Genomic DNA, 25,649 nt, shown 5'->3' with positions numbered 1-25,649 from the left:
GGCCAGCTCCCGTGATCAGAAGTAAGGGACACCAGGCCCAGACTTGCTCCCACAACCCCGTGGTCTGACTACTTCGTATATTTCAACTTGTTTGGTAACAGTAAAAAAGTCAAAAAGTGGTCCTGCGAGCCCCGACTCTCAAATACAAACAAACTGCCAACAGTCTCTGAAATTCATTCGTACTGAGGAAGGACATGTGAATTAGATTTCAAAACCTAAGTCACTTCTTTCTGGTTTTTGTACAGATACAGGAAAAGTGTGGGGAAGGTAGGGCAGAAAGGAACCCACGGCAGAGTGACCCGTACTCTCTGATGTTATGAGAGCCTGGCAGCAGCACGGACTTGGGGCGCCAGCGCACCACACTGGACAGACACATGGGTTAATAACCCCAAACAGAAAACATATGGCACTGAGGTCAGTGTCACACAACAGCTCTTCCAAACCGTGTTAAGCTCCTTTCCCTGCACTGCAAACACGCACCCAACGCTCCTGCTGCATAAATACCTAGGAGAAATCCTTAGGGAGGAGGGACGTCTGCTCATGGCACTGGGTGAGGCGGATAGTGATGGTGGCCCCCTGCTGGTGGGTCTCTGTCTGGAAGAGCTGGCCGGCACTGCTTGAGGGCTACTAGCGAGGGCAGGGAGGCTTGGTGAGGAGCGCGGGGCAGGAGAAGGCGCAGTGCCCCCGGGGTGCGTGACAGTGTAGGGGCGATACCGCGGGGATGAGGGCTGGCTTCCTGCCACGGTCCCGGAAGCCGCAGTAGGAGGACTGAGGGAAATGGAGGGTACAGCCACCTGGCTGGCTGCGCGAGAAGGTGAGGCAAAAGGTGGACTCATCACTGGCACAGAGCTCCAGAAACTCGTGTTGGGGGCTGGACTAGTTTCATAGAGGCTACATTAGTTGAGAAAAGGGAGGAAAGAAGAGAAAATTGAAGAAAAACTTGAGATAAATAACTAACATGGAGAATATCAAGCGTTTAAAGAATAGCGTATTTACATTTCATATCTCTAAGCATTCAAGTACACAAGTCTCTCAGATACTCACCTAAATCGTTATAATCTAACTGCTGTACAGGTCTAGAGCCTATGTTTATACGATGATAAAGCCCTCTTTCCAAAGAACAATGTACAATACGCAGCCATTTGTTGCTAAGTTTTAATTTACCAATAGGCAAACCCTGGAAAGCCAAAGGGACCGATGCGGAAAAGGTACCACCTCCTCCAATGTCTGACCCCATCCCCCACATACGACACGGGCCACAGGCCATGAATGAATAGCCCTTCTCTTACAAAGCCATGGCTATTCGATTACCAATTAGATGCGCAAAAATAAGCACACTGACCTAGACAAAGAGCTGGCACCGAAGGAGCCCACACCGCAGAACCGCGGGCTTGTGCCTGCGGTGGAACCAGGATTCAGCATGAGTGTTCTGTCCGGTGACCGGGCTGCCGCTGCAATTGGCTGTGATGTGGCTGTCAGACTGGCAAATGGGTTTTCATCTCTGGTCTGAGTGGACATCATTAGCACTTCCATTAAGATCTGGCCAATCAAGTCCTTAAAATCGGAGAACACTGTTGGAAAGGCAGAATAAGGAAGAGGTTACGCATGGTCCTTCGTAGACACAGTCCTTGCATAAGCCAAATGGAATCAGAGAGGTTCAGTGGGGTGTCCCAGGCTGGACGGGACACCAGGACAGAAAAAGGCCATTAGTGCACGACCTGGTGAGATCCAAGTAAGGTCTGAAGCGTAGTTAACAGTAATATCTTAGTTTTGACAAGTGTACTATGGTTTTGTAAGATACGGGAACCCCCTGTACTGTTTCTCAAACTTTTCCGTAGATCTAGAATTATTCCAAAATACAAAGCTTATTTTATTTAAAAAAGTGGAGCGCAGTTAGAGTTACTGCTGACATACATTAACTGCTAAAAGAAGCTACTCCCATCATACTAGAAATGCAACTGGGTTAGTATTTCTTCACCTGTACTCGTATGTATTTTATATACAGTAAAACTGTCAAGTACAAAGTTCCAAGTATTTTATGAAGGGTCTAAATTCTAGTCACCCTCTGGCTTTCTGGAGCCTATTCTACTTTCTAGCTTCCTTCTTACTCTCTGCAGCTCCCAACTGCTTTACTGGAGGTCTTTAAGTACATTTCAAATATCACTCACTATACAAACAAAAGTTCTAACCCATGTAAATCTTACCTGATTTGGTTATTAAAAACAACCACCTATATACATACAAGACAGACTTGAGAATCTTAAGATTTACCATAAGAATAATAAGTGGCAGGGTTTTGAAACATACAGTTGCTAAGCTCATCTCTATAACCAGAATTAATACGATCCTGGTAAAACCGGAAGTGAAGTATCTGTCCGCCAGGAACACAGAGTTTTTGTTCACTGTGGAAGACAGGCAGCATAGGGAAGGGGAGGGCAATCTTCTTGGTATTCACTCACTCGCTTAAAATATTGAGGGATTATTAAGTGAAAGGGATGCTTCTAGGCACTAGGAAGACATCAGTGAGCAAAACAGCCAAAAACACCTGCCACTGGAGCGGTTCTATTGCAGTGAGATGCAAAAGAACACGCCGGTGCACCTCCCCCCCCACGGATCTATATTCCAAACAAGGGCTGTAAAGAAAAGTCATCGTGCCCTGTAATGCTGGTGTGCGGAGAGTTTTATTGCTTTGTTATAAGCGTGGTCTAGTGTAGCCTCTTAAAATAGAATTCTGGAAACACAGCAAAATATCATTTAGTCCTATCTTGCTAAGCAATTTAATCAAGCAGATTGACTCCACTGTCCCCATGTGACCTGGCGGACACTTCAGGCAGGTATGCGTCCTACAGAGCGCTTCTCAGGATCCTGGGACGGCCCAGTGTGCGTCTGCTAATGCTCCTGTAAGCCCCTTCCGACTGCAAAGGAAAGAACTTCAACCTAGAGACGATGGACACTGTTAACTCATTTATATAGTTTTGTTTTAGAGAATCATAAAAGTAAAAAAAATGGGGCCGGCCCAGTGGCTCAGGCGGTTGGAGCTCCGTGCTCCTAACTCCGAAGGCTGCCAGTTCGATTCCCATGTGGACCAGTGGGCTCTCAACCACAAGGCTGCCAGTTCAACTCCTCGAGTCCCGCAAGGGATGGTGGGCAGCGCCCCCTGCAACTAAGATTGAACAGGGCACCTTGAGCTGAGCTGCCGCTGAGCTCCCGGGTGGCTCAGTTGGTTGGAGCACGTCCTCTCAACAACAATATTGCCGGTTGGACTCCCGCAAGAGATGGTGGGCTGTGCCCCTGCAACTAGCAACAGCAACTTGGAAAAAAGCCCTGGAAGTACATACCGTTCCCCAATAAAGTCCTGTTCCCCTTCCCCAATAAAATCTTAAAAAAAAAAAAAAAAGTAAAAAAAATGGTTTATCAATAAGGTCAGTGGAAAGTGGCCATACATCAGTGTCCTCATCAAAACGCATCCCCGTAATAAAAAATACAACCCCGGAACAAGACAGAGTGACTGTGGGTAACAGGGGAAGGACGAAAGATCTTACTTTCCTGTTTTCTCTTAAGTACAGTGCTCTGAAAGAAGGCAGATGAGCTAGATTCCTACCTTCTTTTGGGTTCTGCTTAAATTGTGCAGAAAGAGAAGAAAGAAAGATGACATCTCTGTCCCGGTCCTTCCATGAGACACGAAAGATCTTACAGACCAGCTGTAAGGCCTGTTCTTCAGACACTTCAGAACCCGATGAAGGCTCCTTGTGAGGAAGAAGATTTGAGGGTTAATTTCAAGTGGTAGGAGGTATGCATTAGACTTCAATAGAAATACTTCTGATTTAATTCATTTATTATTGAGGATATTTTATAAAAGCACAGAACTGTTCACCCATTGACTTAGGCAAAAATAAACTTGTCCCTGTGACTTCAAAGTGACAGCACATAACTCTGGTTACTTACATGAGCTCGCAACACAGTCTTCGGGGGCAGTGGGGGGTAAAAGAGCAAGTGCATGACCAGGAATCTCCAAGGAACAAATGGGATAAAGGATGTACATAAATCCTATTTATTTACTGTTCTGAACGCTAAAGGACCAGGTGAACATTCTAGGGACGTGACCAATTTTCCTCCGAGAATTCTTCCAGAATTTAATGTTTCTCACTACTTTCCATCACAGATAAAATACTATATATGGAAAACTTTGTAAATAGTAAAGAACAATACAAAATAAAGCATCACATTATTAGGAGGCTGCAGTCCAACTTCTAATAATCATCAGTATGTGCTGCTCAACGCTAAGAATGACACAATTTACCTGTACCGGTTTTACACCACGACACCACAAACAAACAAACAAAAAATGCTTTTTCTAAATATAGGGAACTACACTCAGATGATAACAAAATCTGAAGGCCTCATATTTTCAAAAAGCTGCTACTTGCTACCGGATCCCACACGTTCTTGTTTCAATTCCCAGTCATTTTCCTCAATACCACCAACGATGTCATGATCTACTTGCTGAAGCAAAAAACCAACACAAGAAATTCAAATTAGCTCTAAATGAATTCCTATGACAAACTACATTTACTGATTAAAAACATGGTACTGAAACAAAGCTACTGGAAAAATCTTAGGTAAAAGGCCTGAGTTATACTTCCATTAATAAGGGGCAATCTAGGATACCCATTTTTCCTCCAAAAAAATAAAAGAAAGTCACTGAAACAGGATTTGCTGACTTGGGGTGGCCCACTCTAACCACTCTGCAGATACAAAACATGGGTAGTGTTTATTTATAGCCCCTGAAAACAGAAGCAAGGCTTCATCTCTTACCAACCTTATCGCTGAGGCTCCTTTTTTCTCTTCGATCATTTTCATCAACTTCCATATTTTCAATTCCTGAATCCACGTCCACCTGGGACATACTTTAAGTATAAAAGACAAGTAAGTCCTTTACCTTTTATAAATCCACCCAATGCCCTAGCTGCCAGTTGAGGAAAAGTTTTAAAATATCAGCCAAAATCAGTGCGGAAAGCAAAATAATAAAGGTTCATTTAATTGTTAAGAGCTCTTCACATATTAAGATATAAATATTCTACTAATTGTTAAAAAGATTTTCCCCAAGTTGTCATTTTCTTAGGCTCACTTTAAAAAAAAAATAATTAGAGGAGATTTTCTATACATATTATTTTTAAACAATATACAATCAATCAGAGCCTGATGACAAAATCTGGCTAAGTACATAGATTATCTTCCCCACATTAAATAAATAATTGTCCCAGCACCATTTATTGAAAAGACCATCCTTTTTACACGAACGTGAAATCACCTGTGTCGTATGTGCACTTATCATAAACGTGTGGCCTACTTCTGGATACTCATTTTCCTGTTCCATTAGACAACCCAGCCATCCCTGAGCCAATATAACCCTTCCTAAAACTTCACAATAAGACTTGTTATCTGTTAGGTCAAGGCCTTCACCTCGTTCTTCTATTTCAAGAGAGTCTTGGCCATTCTTAGCCATTTGCTCTTCCACCCATACTTAAGAATCAGCTTGATAGGTTCCTTAAAAATGCTATTGGGATTCTGACTTCATTTCATTGACTCTAAAGATTAAATCGGGGATAAGTGTGCTGTTGAGTTTATCCATGGACAAGTTATTTCTCTGCAAGTATTCAGGCCTTCTTTAATATCTTTCAATATACTTTTATAATTTTCTACGTTAAGTCTTTCACTTCTTTTGCTAAATTTATACCTATGTACCATATATTTTTAAATGAAATTGTGAATGGTGCCTTTTTAAAAATTAAGTTTTCTAATTTTTGTTGCTGGTACATAGTAATGTAACTGATTTTAGATATAGACCACTTATAAGCAACCTGTTTACTTATCCATAGGGCTCACTAGATAGATAATCATTTCATCTCCAAATAAAACTGTTTCTTCCACTCCAATCCTTACTTGTTTTACTGCACTAGGTAGGATCCCCAGGTTGAACAGAAGCAGAAAGAGCTGTCATCTTCATTCTTATTCCTGATTTTAAAGAGAGTGTTTCTAATTTCTCACCACTGGATATGAGAGTTGCTGTATTTTTTTCGTGGGTGTACTTTATATTCATCAGAATAAGACAGGCTATGCTGTGGTAACACTCTGAAATCTTAGAGGCTTAACACTATAAGGGTTTATTTCTTGCTTACGCAAAGTCTGATGAGAGTGAAGCATCCTTACTCCATCTTTAATCTATGCCATCTGCAAAACACAGCCTCCCAGGTCACTGGAGCAAGAGAAGAGAGGGACGGAGGAGGAACATCGGCTCAACTGCCTTTGCCTAAAAGTGACACGTGTCACTTCCAGTCACAGTTTACAGGACAGAACTAGTCACTGGACCCCAATCTAACTGCAAAGGTGACTGGAAATAATGCAGGGGAGCATACGGAATATTTGGTTTACTCTGTCTCTGCCACACCGTCAGTTTAAAGATGCAACTTTCTGTTTTCAGTTTGCTAAGATTTTTATCATGAATTGATGCTGAATTTTAGCAAATTTTTGCAACCATTAAGATCATATGGCTTTTCTCTTTAATATATAATACGGTGAATAATATTTATGGAGTTTCTAATGCTAAAGCATCCTTGCATTCCCAAGAGAAACACAAGTTGATTATTATATTACATTATATATTATATTATTATATTATATTATTTTAACTAAACTTTTAACTGAAATAGCTGTACAGAAATATGCATAGATGACCATATGTGTTTGGCTAATAAAGTTTCACAAAGGAAACATACTAATGTAATCAGTGCCCAGATCAAGAAATAGAACATTCTAGGGCCCCCCTTGTGGCCCTTCCAATCACTAGTATGCTGATCCACAGTGAACACTACGCTGGTATCTAGTCCCTCAGATGTTCTGTCTGTTTTTTTATGTGTTGTAGTATTCCATTCTATTTTTCAATATTTTAAGATTTTTGCAAATATGTTCATAAATATGATTACCATGTAATTGATTTTCTTCATTTATATTATTCTTGTCTGGTTTTGATATGAAGGTCATCTTAGCCTTGTAAATTGATTTGGTAAGTGTTCTTTTTTTTTTTAAATTATCTGGAAAATTTTGTGTAAAACTGGAGTGGTGAAATTACCTATAAAAAAATCATACGAGCATGGTACTTTCTTTAGAAAATTTTAAAATACTGATTCAATTTATTTCATGGTTTTTGATTATTCAGGTTCTCTCTCCTTGAGTCAATTTTGGGAGAATTATATTTTTCTAGATTTTCATCCAAATTTTCAAATCTGCCTATTTTTTCATGGAATTCTCCTTTTCAATAATAAAGATTACTCAGTGCCCACTCTATGCAGGCCTTGTTCTAGGAGAGATATCAATGAACAACAAAAAAAGACAAACGAAAAATCACTGCGTCATGGAGCTTACACTCTAGTTAGAAATAAAAGGATAATAAACAATAAACAAAATAAATTGGCAAAGCATATAGTATAACGATAAATGCTAGGGAAAAATTAAAGAAGAAAGAGCAGAGAAAGGCAATTGAGAAGGCAGGGCCTTCCATTTTAAATGGGGGGAGCCTCACCAAGGAATGCCGTATGAGCAAACAGACACAAAGGCAGTTAGCCCGGCACATATCCGGGGCAAGAACAAAAGGGTTTTCATTCCCACTATTTATTTGTAGTCTTTTTTTTCCTTTTTAACATGTTATTGGACCACTTTAGCTGCAACACGCAGATCATGATTTATAGTTGTTAATGTTCAGTTCTATATAGTTTCAGATTTCCATTATGATTTTTTCTTTGACCAGAAGCATGCTGTTTTTAAAATTTCCAAATGTCTGAGGGTTTTTCAGGGTTTTTTTCCCCCCCTATATTAATTATCAAACCTAATGAACTAGTCAGAAAACATGACCTGAATTGTTCTGACTCTTGAAACTTTTCGGTTGACAGGTGTTAGAAGGGAAAGTGTATTCTCTGACTGTAGAGTGCAAAGTTCTCTCAATTAGATCAAACTTGTTAGCTGTGTTGTTTAATTTGTGCACATACTTATTGATATTTATGCTCTTTGATCTAACGATGGCTGAAAGAGATGTGCTAAAAATCTCCCATTATGATAATGTATGTGTCAGTATTTGCTTTATTACATGTTGCTGTTACATTACTAAGTGCATATAATTTGGAAACTTATATCCTACTGGTAAATTAAACATTTATCATTATATAGGGCTTATTTCTAGTAATACTTTGTGCTGTAAAGTCTAATTTGTTTAGAACTTTACAAACTAGGGTATGTTTACCCTAGTTTCCTTTTGTTTAGCATTTGCCTGGTATATCTTTTCCCTTTCTTTTACTTTGAACCTTTCTCTAACCTAGTATTTCAGGTATACCTTCAGTAAACAAGGATAAAGCTGGGTTGTTTTGTTTTTAATCCAACCTATGCCTTTTCACTTTGATTTACTATAGTTATTGACATATTTTCATTTCTTTTTACCATCTTATTCTGTGCTGTTCGTCTTTTTTAAAATTCCTGTTTCTTCCTTCTCTTTCATTGAATTAACTTAAACCCACCCCACCCCCCACTTCCCCACACCTGTTCCACATTTTCCCCTTATTGGTTTGGAAAATATACTCTATTTCTATTCTTTTAGTGTACCCTTGAAATTTCATCAAGTATTTTTAACTCAAAATCTAAAAGTTGGCCAGTATCTTTACCCTTCTCCCCAAGTATGCAAGGACCCTAGCCCATGCTCTAATTACCCCACTTCTGGCTCACCTGCTACTGCTGCCCAGCATGTGAAATCTGTCTGATTTTTGTACTTTCCTCCCCCAATATTATTTAATACACTGTTATTGCTTTATACCATCGGTGTTTGTTTAGATTTACCACATGTTCATTATTTTCTTTTTTTTTTGTTGTTCATTATTTTCTTCACTCATCCTTCCTTCTTGCATCTCAGACATCAGTCCTGAAATCATTTTCCTTCTTAACTACATCTGTGAAAAGTTGGGGTCTCCTAGTGGTTGGCTATCAGGTTGTTTTGTTTGTTTGTTTGTTTGTTTGTTTTTTCAAGGACGGCACAGCTCACAGTGGCCCAGGGATCGAACCAGCAACCTTGGTGTTATTAGCACCACACTCTAACCAACTGAGCTAACCCGCCACCCTGGTTGGTTGGTTTTAAATCTATAAATGTCTTTATGTCACCCTTGCTCTTAAAAGATAGTTCCACAAGGGTACACAATTCCCAGCTGACAGTTACTTTCTTTCAGCATTTAACACTATCAGTCCACAATCCTCTGGCTTCCATCGTTTAGCTATCTAACAGTTGTTCTTTTCTAGATAATCTCTCTTTTCTCCCTGGCTGCTTTAAAGGTCTTTGTCTTTGGTGTTCCTGCAATTTTATTATAAAATGTCTAGATACGAATTTCTTTTTTGTTTAACCTGCTTGAGAGTTGCTTGGCTTCCTGAATCTGAAAATTCATATCATTTATCAACTCTAGAAAAATTCTCAGCCATGCATCTCTTCAATAATGGCTTCCAAACCAGTAGAGGAAAACACATGGAGTAAAGGGGGGATAATGGGGGGACTCTCGCCAAGTCTATTTTCTCCTTTGGATATTTCTATTAGATATAATATATTGGATCTGTGTCCTCTATATCTCTAAATATTTTCCGTATTTTTCATCTCTTTTTCTCTTTGTGGTACACTCTGGGTAATTTCTTCAAACTCTACAATCCCATTTGTTAATTCTCTCTTTAGCTATGATTTCAATTTGAATTATTATCTTTTCATTTCTAGAAATTATATTTGGTTCTTTTTCAAATGTGCTTGGTTGTTTCTATAGTCACTTGCCCCTTACGTTTTCCATTCACTTTCTAATTTATTTAAATATATATATATTTTGTATTCTGTATTGGGTAATTCCAAAACCCAAAAAAATCTCTAGGTGACTAGAGGTGACTTACTCATGGTGGCTCTTTACTAATGTGTTTTGTGTTTTTTTTTGTTGTTGTTGTTGTTTTTTACCATGAGCTCATATTTCTTGGAAATTTTTCTAAGAAATTCTCAGACGTCTGGAAATTCTCAGACGACTTGATGTTTTCTTTTTTCTTCTGCTAGACGCCTAAAGGCAGTATGGGCCTGGATCCACTGTATATGACAGTTCTTAGCTTGAGCTTTTTCAGACTACACCAATAGTATAAACCTAGATGCCAAACCCATAAGAAAGTCATCTACCTGCCACGAAATCAAAGTTCATTTTTTAAAAAATACGTGCACTCAGAGCAAAGGTAAGAAGAACATAATTGTTTTTACTCTATGGGGTTACTTTTTTTCTCCTTGATCTTTTCCCTAAGAATGTAGTCCTTCCTGAATTCTCATCTAATGTGGGGTGATCACTGATCTGGTTCCTCACCTCGACCCCACCAAGTACTGAAGCTCTATACCTGTGCTTTTCAACTGTTTTAAAATCGTAACACATATAGACAATAATATTTGTCTGGCCCCCTGATATGAACAGAGGGGGCTGCTTGAGGGCAGAGGAGATGGGTCCGGGAAGGGGAGGGGATCTGGCTTGCCCAAGGAATAAAGAAATCAACCCCTTGGCCACTGGATCACCCATGGCACCCTGGCACCACGAGAAGCTCTGCTCTAAGACACCCTGATCCTTACAGAGTTCTTAGGGTATTTGACTCACCTGTCTGTATCCTTCCAAATTTTTAAATTTCACCGATCAGAAAAACTTGGAAGAAATTTTTAGGGACTGACATATTCTGCCAACTTTGTATTTACCAACTAAGGACACTAAAAAACTAAAAACACTTTTTACTATCTACACCATTATTTCATAAAAGACATTTCAACATCAAAAACATAAAAAAGGCATAAAGAACACTTCAGGATAATAGAAATGACCTTTAAACTTCATAAATTTAGCTCTAATTTGCTATGGAGTGGCATGGATCTCTGGGCTGGCATTTGAGACTAATGGCCTACAGACTACAGTGAATGGATCTTTCCCTTTCCGTAAATAAAACGGTTAATTGGAAAACCGGCTTACTTTACCTTTTCTCACAAGAGACACCATCGATATCCATGCTCTGGGAACGTGAGAGAGACTGAGATTGTGTTTCAAGGCTATTGGACGGCGAGCTGCTGAGAGAACTGACGCCTTCACTGCTCTGGCTTCGATGTGCTACTGCTGACCAGAAAAAGACAAGGCAAGATTAGGCCTCAGGTGAGATTACCTTACAGCCACTTATAATGGCAACAGTACACATACACAACTGGCATTCAGACCAACTGAGGAATGTCTATCAGAAGACTACACTAAATGCAGAAGTGACATTAAAATCATAGGAACATTGGCAATAAATCATAATTTATCAATATGCGTCATAGGAGGTCAGGAACAGAGCCAAATCTAACACCTAAAACTGACTCATCACCTTGTCTCGCACCAGATTAAACTATGATCCTGGAATACAAATTAGTCTCCATGATAGTCCAGAAATATCCGTGAAATATACCAAAAATAAGATACATTAATGAATGGATATAGACACAGAAGTGGACAGGGGTGTGATAAAGCAAATATACTAAAATCTTAATGGCAGAATCTAGATGGTGGGTATATAAGTGTTCATTGCAAAATTCTTGCAACTTTGTTGTATTAAAAACTTCATAATAAAATGTTGAAAATATGCAAACAGACCCAACTAACCTATGTCCTTAAATATCGATCAACTCACTTACTGAGTGAACATCTTATTGTCACAGTTTGGGGAAAATAAGACACCTGACACTGTCCTCAGCCTCACGGAGTTTACAGTACAGTGGACCGTAGCCATGAGTACTGGGCAGATTTCTCATCAATGTCTCTAAAACCATGTTTTTCATAAAACTTACAAAATTACTTTAACTCTGTGAATATCTTTCTACCAAAACAAAGTGTACCCAAATATTTGCAAGTACTTTTAAAAATATGTGTCCGTGTTGCTAAAAAGGAAAATGAGACTTACATGTTTAAAAAAACCAAAAACAAAACAACTTGAGCTGCCAGTTGGAGCTGAAACAACTACCAAGTGGATAATATTTTAAGATCCCAGCATTCCAAGAAAGTAAACTTGCCACCTTTTCATGTCTCTTCACTAAAGAATATTACAAAACATTTATCCATTCCTGGTAGCAGGTTTTAACACATCCCTATTTATTAAAACTTCTGCAGGACTCATGAAGGAAAAAAAGTAAAGTAAATTTTCACTATTCCTAAGTAGACTTAAGTGAAACACAGAAAATATCTAATGCAGTGAGAATTCGGAAATAAGCTTGTGGATGACAGTAAAACTTTAAATTCATTAATTCAAGAAGTGTAACCCAAAGTAAATACTCAATAAATATTTATTGAAGGACGAGATAACAGAGCACTAACCATGTTCTTTAGGAAAATATTGGTTTACCTATCACACTGAAAGGTCTGACAATTGTTTTAATTAAAATTAATCACTAATAAAGTTCAACAATTTTTATGGGATGCAGCTTTAAATTTTCTACCTGATAAAACCAGTTCTAAAATTAAACTGATTCTCACAATATGCTGTTTGAAAAACTGTATTTGTAACATACTCTACTACAGCTTTACTTGTGTCCAGTAATCCTATAGTAATATACTGCCAGAGCATACCCCATAGCATAATATACTATATTTGTAATATTTTCATAAGGCATCAAGGATGTCATCTAAATTCTGTTTTTCCTGAACCCTCCATGTGATCTTCACATTCTCGGTCAAGTGGGGCAACTCTCCCCAGAATTAATGATGTAGACTAGTGTTCCTCAATCTCTATAAACCATGTAACCCTACTTTCTTAAACTTGAAAAACAAATGTTTCCTCTGACTTTATTTAGAATCAATATGAAATAAATATCATCACTGAAAACAAAGCAAAGCAATCGTACAAAATATCACTGTTTCTGAACCACACGCGCGCTTTTGTTCTTCTACCTGCTCCCCCTACCCCTAACTTGGGAAATCACCGTCAGGAGGCCAAGTTTTCAGGAATACAGATTACCCCCTCCTCATTTATCTTCATAAAGCCAGACCTTAAAGAATGAAAACACAAAACCTCCTCTGCTCCTCTTTTAGAAGATGAGTAAAATCTATACATATCAGGTTAAAAGCAGTTTTAAAAAGTGAAGGTGTGTGTAACAAAGAATGGAGAAAGCCATGTCTGCTGAATGAAATATAAATTATAAACGTCCAAGATGGCAGCTTCCCAAACTTTTATGACTAATAAGAGCTTGTTAAAGGTAAATTATGCATTTCGTTTGGGAAGGACAAAATTTTTTTTTAAAAATAAGGATTTTATTTCTGTAAGATTTTCCTTCTAGTATTGAAGTATTTCCTGAATGATATTCCCTTTCAGGTGTGAACCAGACCAAATGCCTATTATTAAGCTGAAACTCCAGCTCTGTTCCAGTATTTTTACACAAACACACACACGCTTGCTAAATTCTAGTACAAAAAGAAGTACAGAATTGCCAAAAGGGGCCTTACAACCTCAATAAAGCTGTTTTTAAAAGGAGGCGAGGGGGTGGTTTTAAAGATCTTGTCCAACTCTCTTCTTTTACAGATAAAAATGTTGAGATTTACAAAATCTAAGAACTTCCCTTAGAATCTTCAGCAAGTTAGAAACAAAGATTGAAACACAGGTCTCCTGACTCCGAAGAAAACGCAGGTATTTCCTCTACCCCTGAGCAGTTCTTCGAGCACAGCTATTTTAAATCAAAGCGATGTTTTATAAATTCTAAAACTACGAAAACAAAACTGAAAAAGCTATTATTGTTATAAAAGGTATCATTCATTCTGCTAATCAAATTTCTAAAGCTCTGGACAATGGACTAATAAGCTAAAGGGTTATTACCATTCATGGAAAATACAAAATACGCTTGTATTTTATTTGGCCAATAGCAAACCTCACACATCAATGCTACTTATAATGAACGTCTTCTATTCCACACAGCAGACGACGTACTTCGTTAGCAGCTAATTTCCTGGGGAAAACATTTTGTTCTCGTGAATAAACACAAATACAATGAAATTTCAAAGAAAAACAGATACTACTGTAAAGAAAAACAGTAGTATCTAAAACATTGGGACAAGAAAGCCAACAACTGAAAGGAGAAAACTGCTTGGGTCTTCGTATTTATGTAGAGTGTTTAGAGTGTTTCCTTAGTGTCGAGAGGGGGAATCATACAAAGACTCATACATCTGGAATCAAAAGACCATGACTGCTCTTTGGAGAAATGGCTGATTCTAGGTCTGGGGCAGGGGAAAAACATGATGAGCCTGGAGCTTATTAAACAGCGGAAGACAGTGGTGACAAAAATAAAAGCATGGGCATGTCAATCAGACAGAGGAGTCAATCTGAAAAGGCCTCCAAGAGACAAAGCTGGAACAATTTGTGTAAATAATGTAAAAATAAATAATACAGTACTTTGGATTATAACATGAGTTCAGACTGACATAAATAAGACTTAAATAAATAACTGGGAAGAAGAGATAAATGTTCCTTACAGAAGAATTCCAAATAATATATGTAGATACTCCCCACTTCAGGAGGAAAAGCTTAATGCTCACTGCTTGAGTGGCTGGATTTAGGAACACGATCCCAAAGAACCGAGTGTGGAAAAGGGAAATCCCTGCTTTACAGTGGAGAGACCTGGCGAACACCAGCTTAGCCACGTGGTGAGTCTGACATCACCAAGGGATGTCATGTGGATGGCATGCAATGATGCAATGGGAAGTTAACTTCACCTGCGTGAGTCTTCCCGGAAAACCCCAAATCCCAGGCTAATCACAAGAAAAACACCAGACAAAGCCAAAGAACTCTTCAAACTGTCAAGATAATAAAAAACACAGTAAGACTGAAAACCTGCCACAGACCAAAGGAGACTAGGAGAATCACGTTTGGTTTAGTTAACAGTAACTAATACACCAAGGTTAATTCTTAGTTTTGACAAATGTACCAGATATTTTTTCCCTCTTTTTCCACCTCCCCGCCACTCGGGTTCAAGCCGTTGGTTCTCAGTCTAGTTGTGTAGAACACAGCTCCCTGGCCCAAGCTGGTGTTATGCGCCTTGCGCACCACCCCCATCCCGTCCCCGGGGCTGAGGCAGTCGGTTGCGGGTTGTCTGTCCTCAGCACACAGCAGCACACAACGACCTCCGGCTGCTCATGGCAGCCCAGCTCCAGGAAGAGCTGTTGTTTACAATCTTAGCTGTAGAGGGCGCAGCTCCCTGGCCCATGTGGGAATCGAACAGGCGACCTCGGCGTAGGAGCACAGCGCTCCAACCACCTGAGCCACCGGGCCAGCCCAAATGTACCAGATATTAATATTAGGGGAAACTGGATGAAGGCTATAGGGGCATTCTCTATATTACCTCTGTCACTTTTTTATAAGTCTCAAAAATAATTGTATAATAATTTTTGGAATAACCAAAATAAACGTTTATTTTACAAAAAGTCTAGGACTGGATGGAACCCTGATGTCACGATTTCTAGTTATGTGACCTTGAGCAAGTCACTTTCCTTAATATTTTCGCTTATAAACTGATAATATTAGTATCTGTGCAGCCTACTTCATAGTCCTGTTGTGAAGTTCCAACGAAATAACAAACGTGAATGTGTTTATAAGCTAAACAGACAAACTATACATATCGGCTAAGCACAGAAGGAGAACCAAGGGCAAGGCCCGTATTGGAAGAACAGATGAGTCTTTGTCAGCTCAGTACTGCTCTGTACTATTCCATTTCCAGCACGTCTGAGTACCAGATAAAAGACGGGCAAAGTTATTCCACCAGGCTTCCATGACTTTTATCCCCAACCCATCAGTCCAGTCACACAAACTGTCATTCCTGCTGATCCACAGATGCTTCTAGGTTTATGATAATACTTGTTTAAAAAACTCAGAGTGAATAGACAACTATAAATTACGGTCTACCTTACTCCTCAGGCTACAAAGACTATACGCATATAACTGGACTCTGAGTTCCCTAAAAACAATCAACCACATCTCAATACTTTTGATAGTAGGCATTTAATAAACATTCACTGATTACAAACAGGGTTTGGGGGACGCTTTCCGGATTTATGGTTACAGCATCACATGGGAAGGATGCTGTTAGGAACTGCAACTGAAGTCATTTAAGTTCTGAGTGCCTCAATTTCTCTATCTGTAGGATGACGGGCCAAATGAGGAAAATCTCCAGCTCCTTTTAGTTCTACTGAAGTTAGAAATTGTGTCTTCAGTTTAAAAGTGCTGCATAGTTTATAATAACAACTCAAAATACTGCATTATACATCTCCCTCCCAAAACATATAGATTTTAGAACTGAAAGAAGAAACCAAATCACAACATCACACGTGTGAAACTTCCTGGAGGGTTCACAGATTTCTCTCGGGTCACTGCTGAGCGCATTTCTTTGCTCTTCCATGTTCATCTATCTGATTTAAGAGAATTGCCCATAATCAAGAGGTCTGGGGGAATGGATGCAAAACCGTTTCTCTTTCTTTAGGATTACAAAATCTCATGTCCACTTCCAGGGCGGAATCCTGCCAAACCTCAAGGACATTCCTTTGCTGGAGGCCAGGTGGGGCTCCATCTTAAAGGCTCCTTAAGTGTGAATATTCAACTTTAGGCATTAAAAGGTGACAGACCCTTGTGCATCCGAAGATTTCAAAACCTTAATTTTTCTTAAACTCACTCGTTTAGACTCCAATTGGGAGACTGGAGAGAAATGACAAGAAAAACTCCCAGCAAATTCCCAAATCATCGTAGAGGATGACTTCTTGGATACCTACTATGAGTTCAGCAGATAAAAGAGAAATACAAGACAGCTTTATTCTCAGTTCCAATCTCGTTGGGGAAACATGATGAATGCACACAAAACTAAGAATGGTTTGTATGGCATATTCTCTCAGGGTTATACGTGTTCTGGGTCAAGTACAAAGACTGAAATAGGAACAGAAAATGTGCTCTGAAAATCAGGACATGGGTTACATGAGAAGGGGGGAGCCTGATTCCAGAGGACCTTGAAACCTTTTGGACTAGATTACAATTGGAAAAAAGGAGACAAAGGAGCAGGTGACATGTCTTAGCTTTCCTAAGAAGCCATAAATTCCCTAGGGGGCAGGGACCACAGTGTGTGGAAACCACCCCACACAAGAAGGTGCTCCTGGACCTTCAGGAGACCCAAAGGTTATGACCTCAGGCATGACGGCAGCGCCGCCCGATCTCGCGTGTCCCGCTGTACAGGCGGGGTGCTAGTGGGCAGTCTGGGGTCAGACACAGCAGAGGGTGAAGGAGCAGGTTGGCTGAAACGGGGAGACAGGAAGAGGGGGGGGTCAACCCCATGTCACAACAGGAAGCTCATTCCCAGCATTTCCCACTAACCAGACATCAGTACTTTTTCCAAATTCACCAAGTGAACAGCATGACCCTAGGGATAATGCTATATAATGGAGCCCTTTATAATAAAAACATACAGAGGGTGTCAAAAAAAACCACCACCACCGAATACACAGTTTAAGAAAGGAAAACTATTAAAATTGTAATACTCAATATGTACCGATAACAAAAGAAGAATACAAGTCACATTTGACTTCTGCAATGACAAGAGGTGCTCAAAGTGGTTACCATCAGCGTCCAGACACTTTTGGTTACACCGAACTCCTGCTTGAGCAACGCTAACCAAAATGTCCAGCTGTATACATTTTTTTGGCACCCCTGGTATATAAAACACCACCCATGTTGGTGGCAAAAATATGTATAAAACAACCCCGTTTGGGTGGCCTAAAGGCCACTCCAGTGAGATGAAATAAGAAAGCCAGCATAGGACACTCCTACCGTGTTTCCCCGAAAATAAGACCGGGTCTTATTTTAAGGTTTGCTCCAAAAGACGCTTTAGGGCTTACGTTCAGAGGATGTCCTCCTGAAAAATCATGCCAGGGCTTATTTTCAGTTTAGGTCTTATTTTTGGGGAAACACGGTATTACAAAACAGAGAACTATACTATATAAGCTGAAAGCACAGGGTTTCCACCGCGACTAGCCTCCCAAGCCCAGCGGCCTTGTAGGGGTCCCGATGCAGCCCTCTGGCCGTGGGGTTTCTGCCTAAACCCCTGCCTCCAGCCAGCTTCTTAATCTCTCTCCAAACCTCTCCCTCTCCCAAGCTGTAGACCAAATGGAAACAACAGGGCTTCTTTCTGAAGAAGAAAAGGCTTTTAACACAGCAGTAGCAATCGAGGATTAGCAATCAGCGATATGACAAAGGTTGCCATTTTATTGTCGTTCCTGCATTCTTAGCCAAAGACAATTCACGGTAAAAGAATGATTCCGAGTTTGCTAAAATTCCTTCAGCTGTGCTGCTTACTATGAGATAATGACGTTCATTATCAAAACGGGAGAAGGAAACGGAGGGGAAACTGAAGATGACTGGCCTTGCGTCAATCACCTCCAAGCCCAGTTTTGCCCCAGGACCTTTGCACCAGTTGTTCCTTCTGTCTGAAAGATCACCCCACAGATACCCCTGGCTTCCCTCAGGCCTCTGCTAAAATGTCACCCCTTAATGAGACCTGCAGTCACCCATCTCATTAAAATAGTAAGGCCTTCCTCCTCTCAGCAGCACTTACTCCATCGGGATTTTCTCTTATTCTCCACAATTATCACCACCTGGCAGATTTTATGGGGTTTTTTTTTTAGAAATCGTTTGTTTTTTCTCACTAGACTATAAGCAACATGGCCTAGGGCAGGACCTAGCAAACACAAGGGAGAATTTAAATAAGTATGTACTAAAGGAAGGCCGCATGAATTGACAGAGTTCAGTAGACCCCTGGTAACAGGCTATATAAACTCTATGGTAAAACATAATAAAACATATCGCGCAAATGTGGAGGGACCAGAATGACAACTGTAAATGGGGTATGGAAGGATGTTCCCTATGTTCAAAAGTAACAATCCTGTTTTGTTTTGTTTTTAAGGCAGAATTTGCAATCAGATAAATACCTGTGTGAAAAGTCTCCCCTAAAACCCAACCCCCATGGCATGAGCCTGAGGCAGTGGCTCCTTGTGGCCGTGGTGTGTCAGGCACAGCGCCCCAGCATGGAGGACCCTTCCCAAGGACCCCTCCCCCGCTGGACTGAGAGCTGCTCATCTGTGCATCCCCAGCTCCTGAGACAGCGCCTGGCAAACAGAGGCCCTAAACAAGGGTTCAAACGTATGCGTGGAAGCAGGATAAAGACCATCTGCTGACATGTTAAAGGAGAATTTAGGCTAAATTATTACCGAGTATATTAAAGACTAGCAGTGAGATGAGGAAATGGATTCTGTGTTTCTAACCCAGACCCCAACACTATTCCAGAGGCCAAACATGTCATTTGGCTTCTGACTCATTCCAAACAGACCCTGTTGTTCTTTTCTCCTTCTGCTTCCAGAGCAGAGGTTATCGACCACAGATGGAGACAGAACTCAGGGGTCAAAATTATAGTAGCTATCTGACTCGATGCTAGATCTGTTATTTAAAGTGTTTAATGAAGAAGCACTTAAATTATATCACAGTCTTTAAAAATATTTTGATAACCATTATTTCCATCGAATTGGTTTCCTTTGTAATCCTGTATGTTTTATTACAGGCACTTAAAAACCTATTTTGAGAAGCCGATCAAAGGCTTCACCAGTTTGCCGAAGGGACTAATGGAAAGAAAACAGTTAAGAACTCCAGTTCTCGAGGGCAGAAAAGGCAACCCGAGAACTTGTTCCACTAGACCTGACAATCCTGTCAAGATGAAACAGGCCGATAAAGGATTTGCTGGGGACACTTGAGCAAGAATGAGCACGTCTTCGGAGAGGTCACGACAGCCGGGAAGGGTTAAGGATAAGGCCCTGAGTTGGACATATTCAAGATGTCCGATGGGAGAACACCAAAGGGAACGGAGGGAAGATAAGCATAATTCCAAAACACGACTGTAAAATAAAACTCGCCCAAGAGGATTAAGACTCTGGGCAAACACAAAATGATCTAAAGATAGGGGAAGGAACTAGGAAAACCAGTTTGTCCTCCCAGGAGTTTAATAGCACAGATTTTTAAAAGGAAACGGAAGGACACTTTCTCTTCTACTGAACTGTAAACTCTTCTAGGAAACAAACCGAGTCTCCAAGCGACATCATCAATGATCACTATAAAAAAGTAGCAATCAACTATAAGAAAAACATTAGCCATATTTATAAAGTTTGAAGACACGAAAAAGGAATGTCGTATTAACAATGCAGTTTTAAAAAATTAAATGACTGATAAATGCAAACTTCAGAACAGCTGTGACCTGCTGGGGTGGGGGATTGGAGAGCCAGAGATTCCATCGAGGGTTCACATGCGTTACTCTCTCATGTATATTATCGTGTGTGTCCAGAATATTTTGTAACAACGTTTTTGTCTAATCTTAGAAGAAAATGAATAGGCTTAGAAATTTTTTAAATTCTGCTCAGAGCATCAGGAATAGCAAAGGGACAGACCCGCTGGACGTGGAGTCCTCTAAATAGAACTCAAGCCTTATTTTGCCTCTAACATTGCCAACAAAAAAATTTTTTTTTCGTTTAGTCATTTCACTGGTGGCATTTACAGAGTACCTACCATGTGCTAGTGTGCTTCTGGGGATAAGGGAATGAACAACAGTGAAGAGGTCCCCGCCCTAACCTGATGTTCGAAAGGGAGTGGGGGATGGAGATTTTAAAAATAAATAAATAATAAATGATATTCCTATTGGCGGGGGGGGGGGGTCTTTGCAGATGTAATCAAGTTAAGATAAGGTCACGCTGGATTACAGAGGTCCCTAAGCCAATAACTGCTGTCCTTCTGAAAAAAGAGAGAAGGCTGGACACAGATGGATGGCCGTGAGAAGATGGAGGCAGAAGTCAGGGTGGTGCCACTGCCATCAGCCAAGAAACGCCAAGGATGGCAGCAACAGAAGCTGCAAGAGGCAAGGATTCTTCCGTAGAGCCATCAGTGGGAGCGTGGCCCTGCAGACACTGGACTTCGGATTTCTGGCTTCCAAAAGCGGGAGAAAATAAGTGTCTGTTGTTTCAGGCCATCAAGCTTGTGATACTTTGCCACGGGTGCCCCAGGAAATGACCACTGAAGCAGATGGCACTGCAAGGAGCTGGGACTACAGATGGGAGAAGCAACCGGCAGGACTCGCTACAGCTTCCCAACCCTCGCTTTCGTTCCGTGCATCTGAAAGCATCTCAACTGAGAAGGCGCCCAGTGACAGCCACGTCACTCCTGGATGACGGATTCCTTCCCGTGGGACGCAGCCCACCCAGTCTTAGTCTCTGCTAAAAAGCACTTCTTGATTCTGGAACCCAAGTTTCCCCTTCACATACTCTAGATTACAAATCTACCTACTGGCCCTACGTCTACCATCTTAGGACCACAGAAAACAAGCAGAAGCTATCGTCTTCCTCCCGGCAACGGTTCCCATTTTTTTAATGGCGAGCTATCACATCCTCTTGTGATTTCTTTTCTTTAAGCTACGCTACACAGGCTTACTCAGTGTTGGTCATTTTCTCTTGTGATTCATTTTATTCAGTGCCTGTCATATGCCAGGCACTGGGCATAGAGCAGTAACTAAAATGTTCATAAGTCCCTGTCCCATACAGCTTATGCTCTCGGAGGGGAGACAGAGAAAACAGGATATACAGGTAATACGTGTGCTACACTGGCTGGTGATAAGAGCTCAAGACAAGTATCTGTGTCAGACAGAGGCTGTGCTTTTTGGGAGAGTGGCCAAGGCAGTCTTATTGAGAAAGCAACACTTAAATAAACATCTGAAAGCCAAGCAAAACAACGTTGTGGATTTTAGGGCACGAGCATTCGAGGCACAGAAACAGCAAATATAAAGGTCCCAAATGCGGATCATGCCTGGAATGTTCCAGAACAGCAGGGAAGCCAGTACGGCTGGAGCAGGGGGAGTAAGAAGAGCAGAGAGAGTGGCGGTCAGAGCCAGGGCAGGGCCACATCACACACAGCCCTGGGCATGGTACAGACTTTGACTTTCATTCTGAGTGAGGCAGGGAGCCAATGGAGTGTTCAGGACAGAGAACTTATGTGACCTGTCTTACGGGGGGAGGGAGGGTCTGTTTTCTGTTTTGTTTCAAACTTGTTTATTTAATCAATTTCACTCATATTTGTTCACCCAACCTGCCAAGGGCATGCCTAATAATATCTACCTGTTTGAGATCATGAATAATGGTGATTATGTGAGAAACGTAACTAGGTGTGCTGAACCAACCATTTAGAGTTGTCCAAGGCTTTCTGTTAGTTTGTGACAGCAACATAACGAGCTCACGGTAAAACCTAACGCTGCCGTTACATAAGGTGGTACTTAGGCTTTGGTGGGACCCACTCGCTGTACACTGAAAACAGACTGAAGTGCAGAACCGGTGGACCTGGAGAGACCAGTTAGGAGGCCACTCCAGTGATGCAGGCACGGTATGCTGGTGCCTGGGACCGGGGTGGAAGCGGTGCGGGTGGTGAGATGAGAAGAGGGGGAGAATCTGGTCTAGTTCTAGTTTGCCGATGGACCTAGAGAAGGGGCCAGCAAGCTACAGCCCACGGGCCATATCTGACCCCACGACCTGTTTTTGTAAATAAAGTTTGATTAGAACGCAGCCACACTCCTTCCTTTACGTATTGCCATGGCGGCTTTTGTGCCACAGGGGCGGACGAGAACAGCTGTGGCAGAAACTGTACAACCTTCAAAGTTAAAAATATTTACTATCGGGTCCTTTACAGGAAGAGTTTTACAACCCTGATCTATAGAGATAAGGTTTTAGGCTTAAGTAACTAGAAACAAAAAAGGGTTGTCATTTATTGAGACCGGGTCCTAGGCGATGAGATGTTTAGAAACAGCAGGAGCTTGATTTTGGACACGTTAACTGAGATGCTTATGAGACGATGTATAAGCCTGAGGTTCAAGGAACAGGTCTGAGCTGGATATACAAACGTAGGAGTCATCAGATTAGAGGCAGTAATGAAAGCCAAGAAACCAGATGAAATCAGCAAGAGAATAAACAGAGAGCAAGAGGGTGAGAGGCTCAATACTGAGCCCTGGCAGCTTACCATTTAGAAGTCAGGGAAAGGAAAAAGAACCATCCAGAGAACGAAGAAGGAACAGATAGAGAGACAGGATGAACACCGGAGAGAGTGGAGTTCTGGAGGACAAAAGAACAAAGTGTGTCAAGGAGAAGAGGGCCAAAGCCACGTCAAAGGAGGCTGCTAGGTCAGAGCAGACGGTGACTCAGAGTGGACCACGAGAGGCCTCACCTGACCGGAGTCGACTCAGCAGAGCGGGTACAAGGACAGAAGGAGAGCAAGGACAGGCAACTCGTTCCAGAAGTTCTGTTGTGAAGGGCTGTAGAGATGTGGGTGGAAGCTGGCAGGGGAAATGAGATCAAGAGTCCCTTTTTATTTATTCCCAAGATGGGAGAAGGAACAGCGTGGATAATGGCTGTTAAAAAATAAATAAAAATAAAAGTTTCCCACTTGAGATGGGAAACGTGACAAAGCAGCAGAGATGGGAGCTGCTGGAGCCGTGGCTCTGAGCAGGTGAGAGGTGAGATGTGGGGTATGGCCTTCCACAAGGGCAGGGACGCTGCAAGCTTAAGGAGAACCGCCACAGGCAGACAGGTAGGAGGACGCGATGAGGGGAGCTTAAGGCGCTTCCCTTCCGTCTGCGCCTGTTTTCTCCGTGAACTGGGAAGGCAGGCCTAAGGGCACGCCTCAGCTAAGGGCACGTGTGGAGTCAGGTGCTGCAGACTGGAGGAGAAGGACGGAACACGGCAGAGTGGGGAGCGGAGCAGGAAGTAGAGTACAACTGCCTAACAGTGTCCAGGGTCCACTTGAGTTTGTGATCGTGCACCTGAAGTGAGACGGCAAGGTGCTGGGTTTTTCTCTAGCCTTATTCACTGCATGAGACAGAGAGTAGGTGGGGAACGGGATTTAAGACCAAGATCATGGTTTAATCAAGCAAATTAAGACAAAGCGAGAGAAGGGATCGACAATAGTGATTGACTATAGAATTTAAGCAGCTAAGTGGGGAAGTGAGGACACGAGGGGAGGGGAGAAGGACCACTGGATCTGGGCACTGCAGGGAGGGAGCAGGGAAGCGGAAGGTGGGAGTTGAAAGTCACTGAGCTGGAAAGGTCTAGAGCACGACCATGGCAGTGAGTGGCTGAAGTCGGGTGGAGGACAGGGTCACTGACAGGTCAGAGTCCCAGAAGGCTCATCTATGGCTACCACCGGCATCATGAATTAAGAAAGAAAAGGGGTTGACGAGGCAGACCATGGACGGAAGGGGGCGGGATCCCCGGGTGCAGAGGACAGCGGGAGACAAGGAAGCGGGGTGGGGCGCGGAGTCTGAGGACACAAGGTTCAGTGTTTTTAGGGAGGGGGAAGAATGGTCTAGAAGACAAAAGGAGAGATGACAGAAGAAGAGCACACACTCCAGGACAGCACCAAGGGGAAGGGTCGTTCAGAGTAGGATTTTGCTGCTGCTGACCATAAGGATTTCAGAATTTGGGGAGGGGTGGAGGAGGGTTCAGAAAGGTGTACGTAATAGGCCATGTAGAGATTAGAGACTGGGGGATAAGGGTGGGACCTGGGAGACTTGGTGGCCGGCATATGCAGGGATAAGGGACGTGCTGAGATTATTCCCGGTGGCGTTGAGGGGCCTTGCCAGGAGCATGCAGGTCTGGGTCTCCCGCCTGACCTTTGGTGATGCGGTGAGATTTCGAAGCCCCTCCCCAGCCCATTAGCTCCCCCCTGGACAATTTCGAGCATTCCACGGGGCCTGATCAAGGTGAGACAGACAAGCAGCACTGTTTCCAAGGAAAAGGTAAAAACACCACTGGAATCCTAAACCCTGCGCCTATCAGAGGACCAGCACAGCTTCTCAAAGGGGGTGTGTGGGGAGACATTTCAGGCAAAGGCACTGTTTATTACGAATTAATGTTTTGGCCTGAACCGCTCTCACTTTTATAATTAGCAGAATTATGTATAAGCGTTTCTATTTACAAGGGGAAGAGTCTACAGTGATGTCTAACAAGAGTTACAGGAACAGAAACTCTGTAAACACTTAACTGACAAGTTACCCAAGGTCAAGACCACATTATTTGGAAGGCGACTGAGGGAGAGCATGTTAAATGACAGCAGAATGAACAATTATATGTTAAATTGTTAGGTGATATGATGAGCAATGCAGGGCTCTTAGCACCTGCTATTTCATAATTAGAATCTTAAGTAATTATAACAATTACTATAATGGTAATAATTATTATGTTTGATAGAAAAGTTCCTTTAGAGAAAGGACAGATATTTTCAAATACACAGTATGAGTCAATATCATCACTTCCCAACAAAGATCGTCCTAGATGTCAACCATGAGTTCATTAATTATAAAGAAATAAACCATTACAATGGTTAAATAATTGTCAATGAGATAGTTACGAAACATCTGTATCAGGTCAACTTTTATACCCTGAAAACTGGGAGGAAGAATTCTAAGCCAATAGAGAACAAAGACAAGGAAATGCGTAATAGGAGGC

The 25,649-nt window shown here is 41.6% G+C and overlaps 1 protein-coding gene across 3 annotated transcripts in view; it reads right to left on the bottom strand.

Moving 5' to 3' along the window:
• Window positions 1–25,649, bottom strand: part of UBE4B (ubiquitination factor E4B) — a 112,161-nt gene that overhangs the window by 54,685 nt on the left and 31,827 nt on the right. The window contains exons 3-7 of one of the 3 annotated variants that reach the window (XM_033113956.1): window positions 11,060–11,195; window positions 4,820–4,907; window positions 3,602–3,746; window positions 1,343–1,571; window positions 505–891 (exon numbers count right to left, since the gene is read on the bottom strand). In XM_033113956.1, coding sequence (XP_032969847.1) covers window positions 505–891; window positions 1,343–1,571; window positions 3,602–3,746; window positions 4,820–4,907; window positions 11,060–11,195 — 985 coding nt within the window. The remainder of the gene's footprint in view (window positions 1–504; window positions 892–1,342; window positions 1,572–3,601; window positions 3,747–4,819; window positions 4,908–11,059; window positions 11,196–25,649) is intronic. The other 2 variants (XM_033113954.1, XM_033113955.1) reach the window with 2 other exon arrangements.

Source organism: Rhinolophus ferrumequinum, chromosome 9, assembly GCF_004115265.2.
Source record: "Rhinolophus ferrumequinum isolate MPI-CBG mRhiFer1 chromosome 9, mRhiFer1_v1.p, whole genome shotgun sequence".
NCBI lineage: Eukaryota > Metazoa > Chordata > Mammalia > Chiroptera > Rhinolophidae > Rhinolophus > Rhinolophus ferrumequinum.
This window is presented reverse-complemented; position numbering and strand designations above follow the sequence as displayed.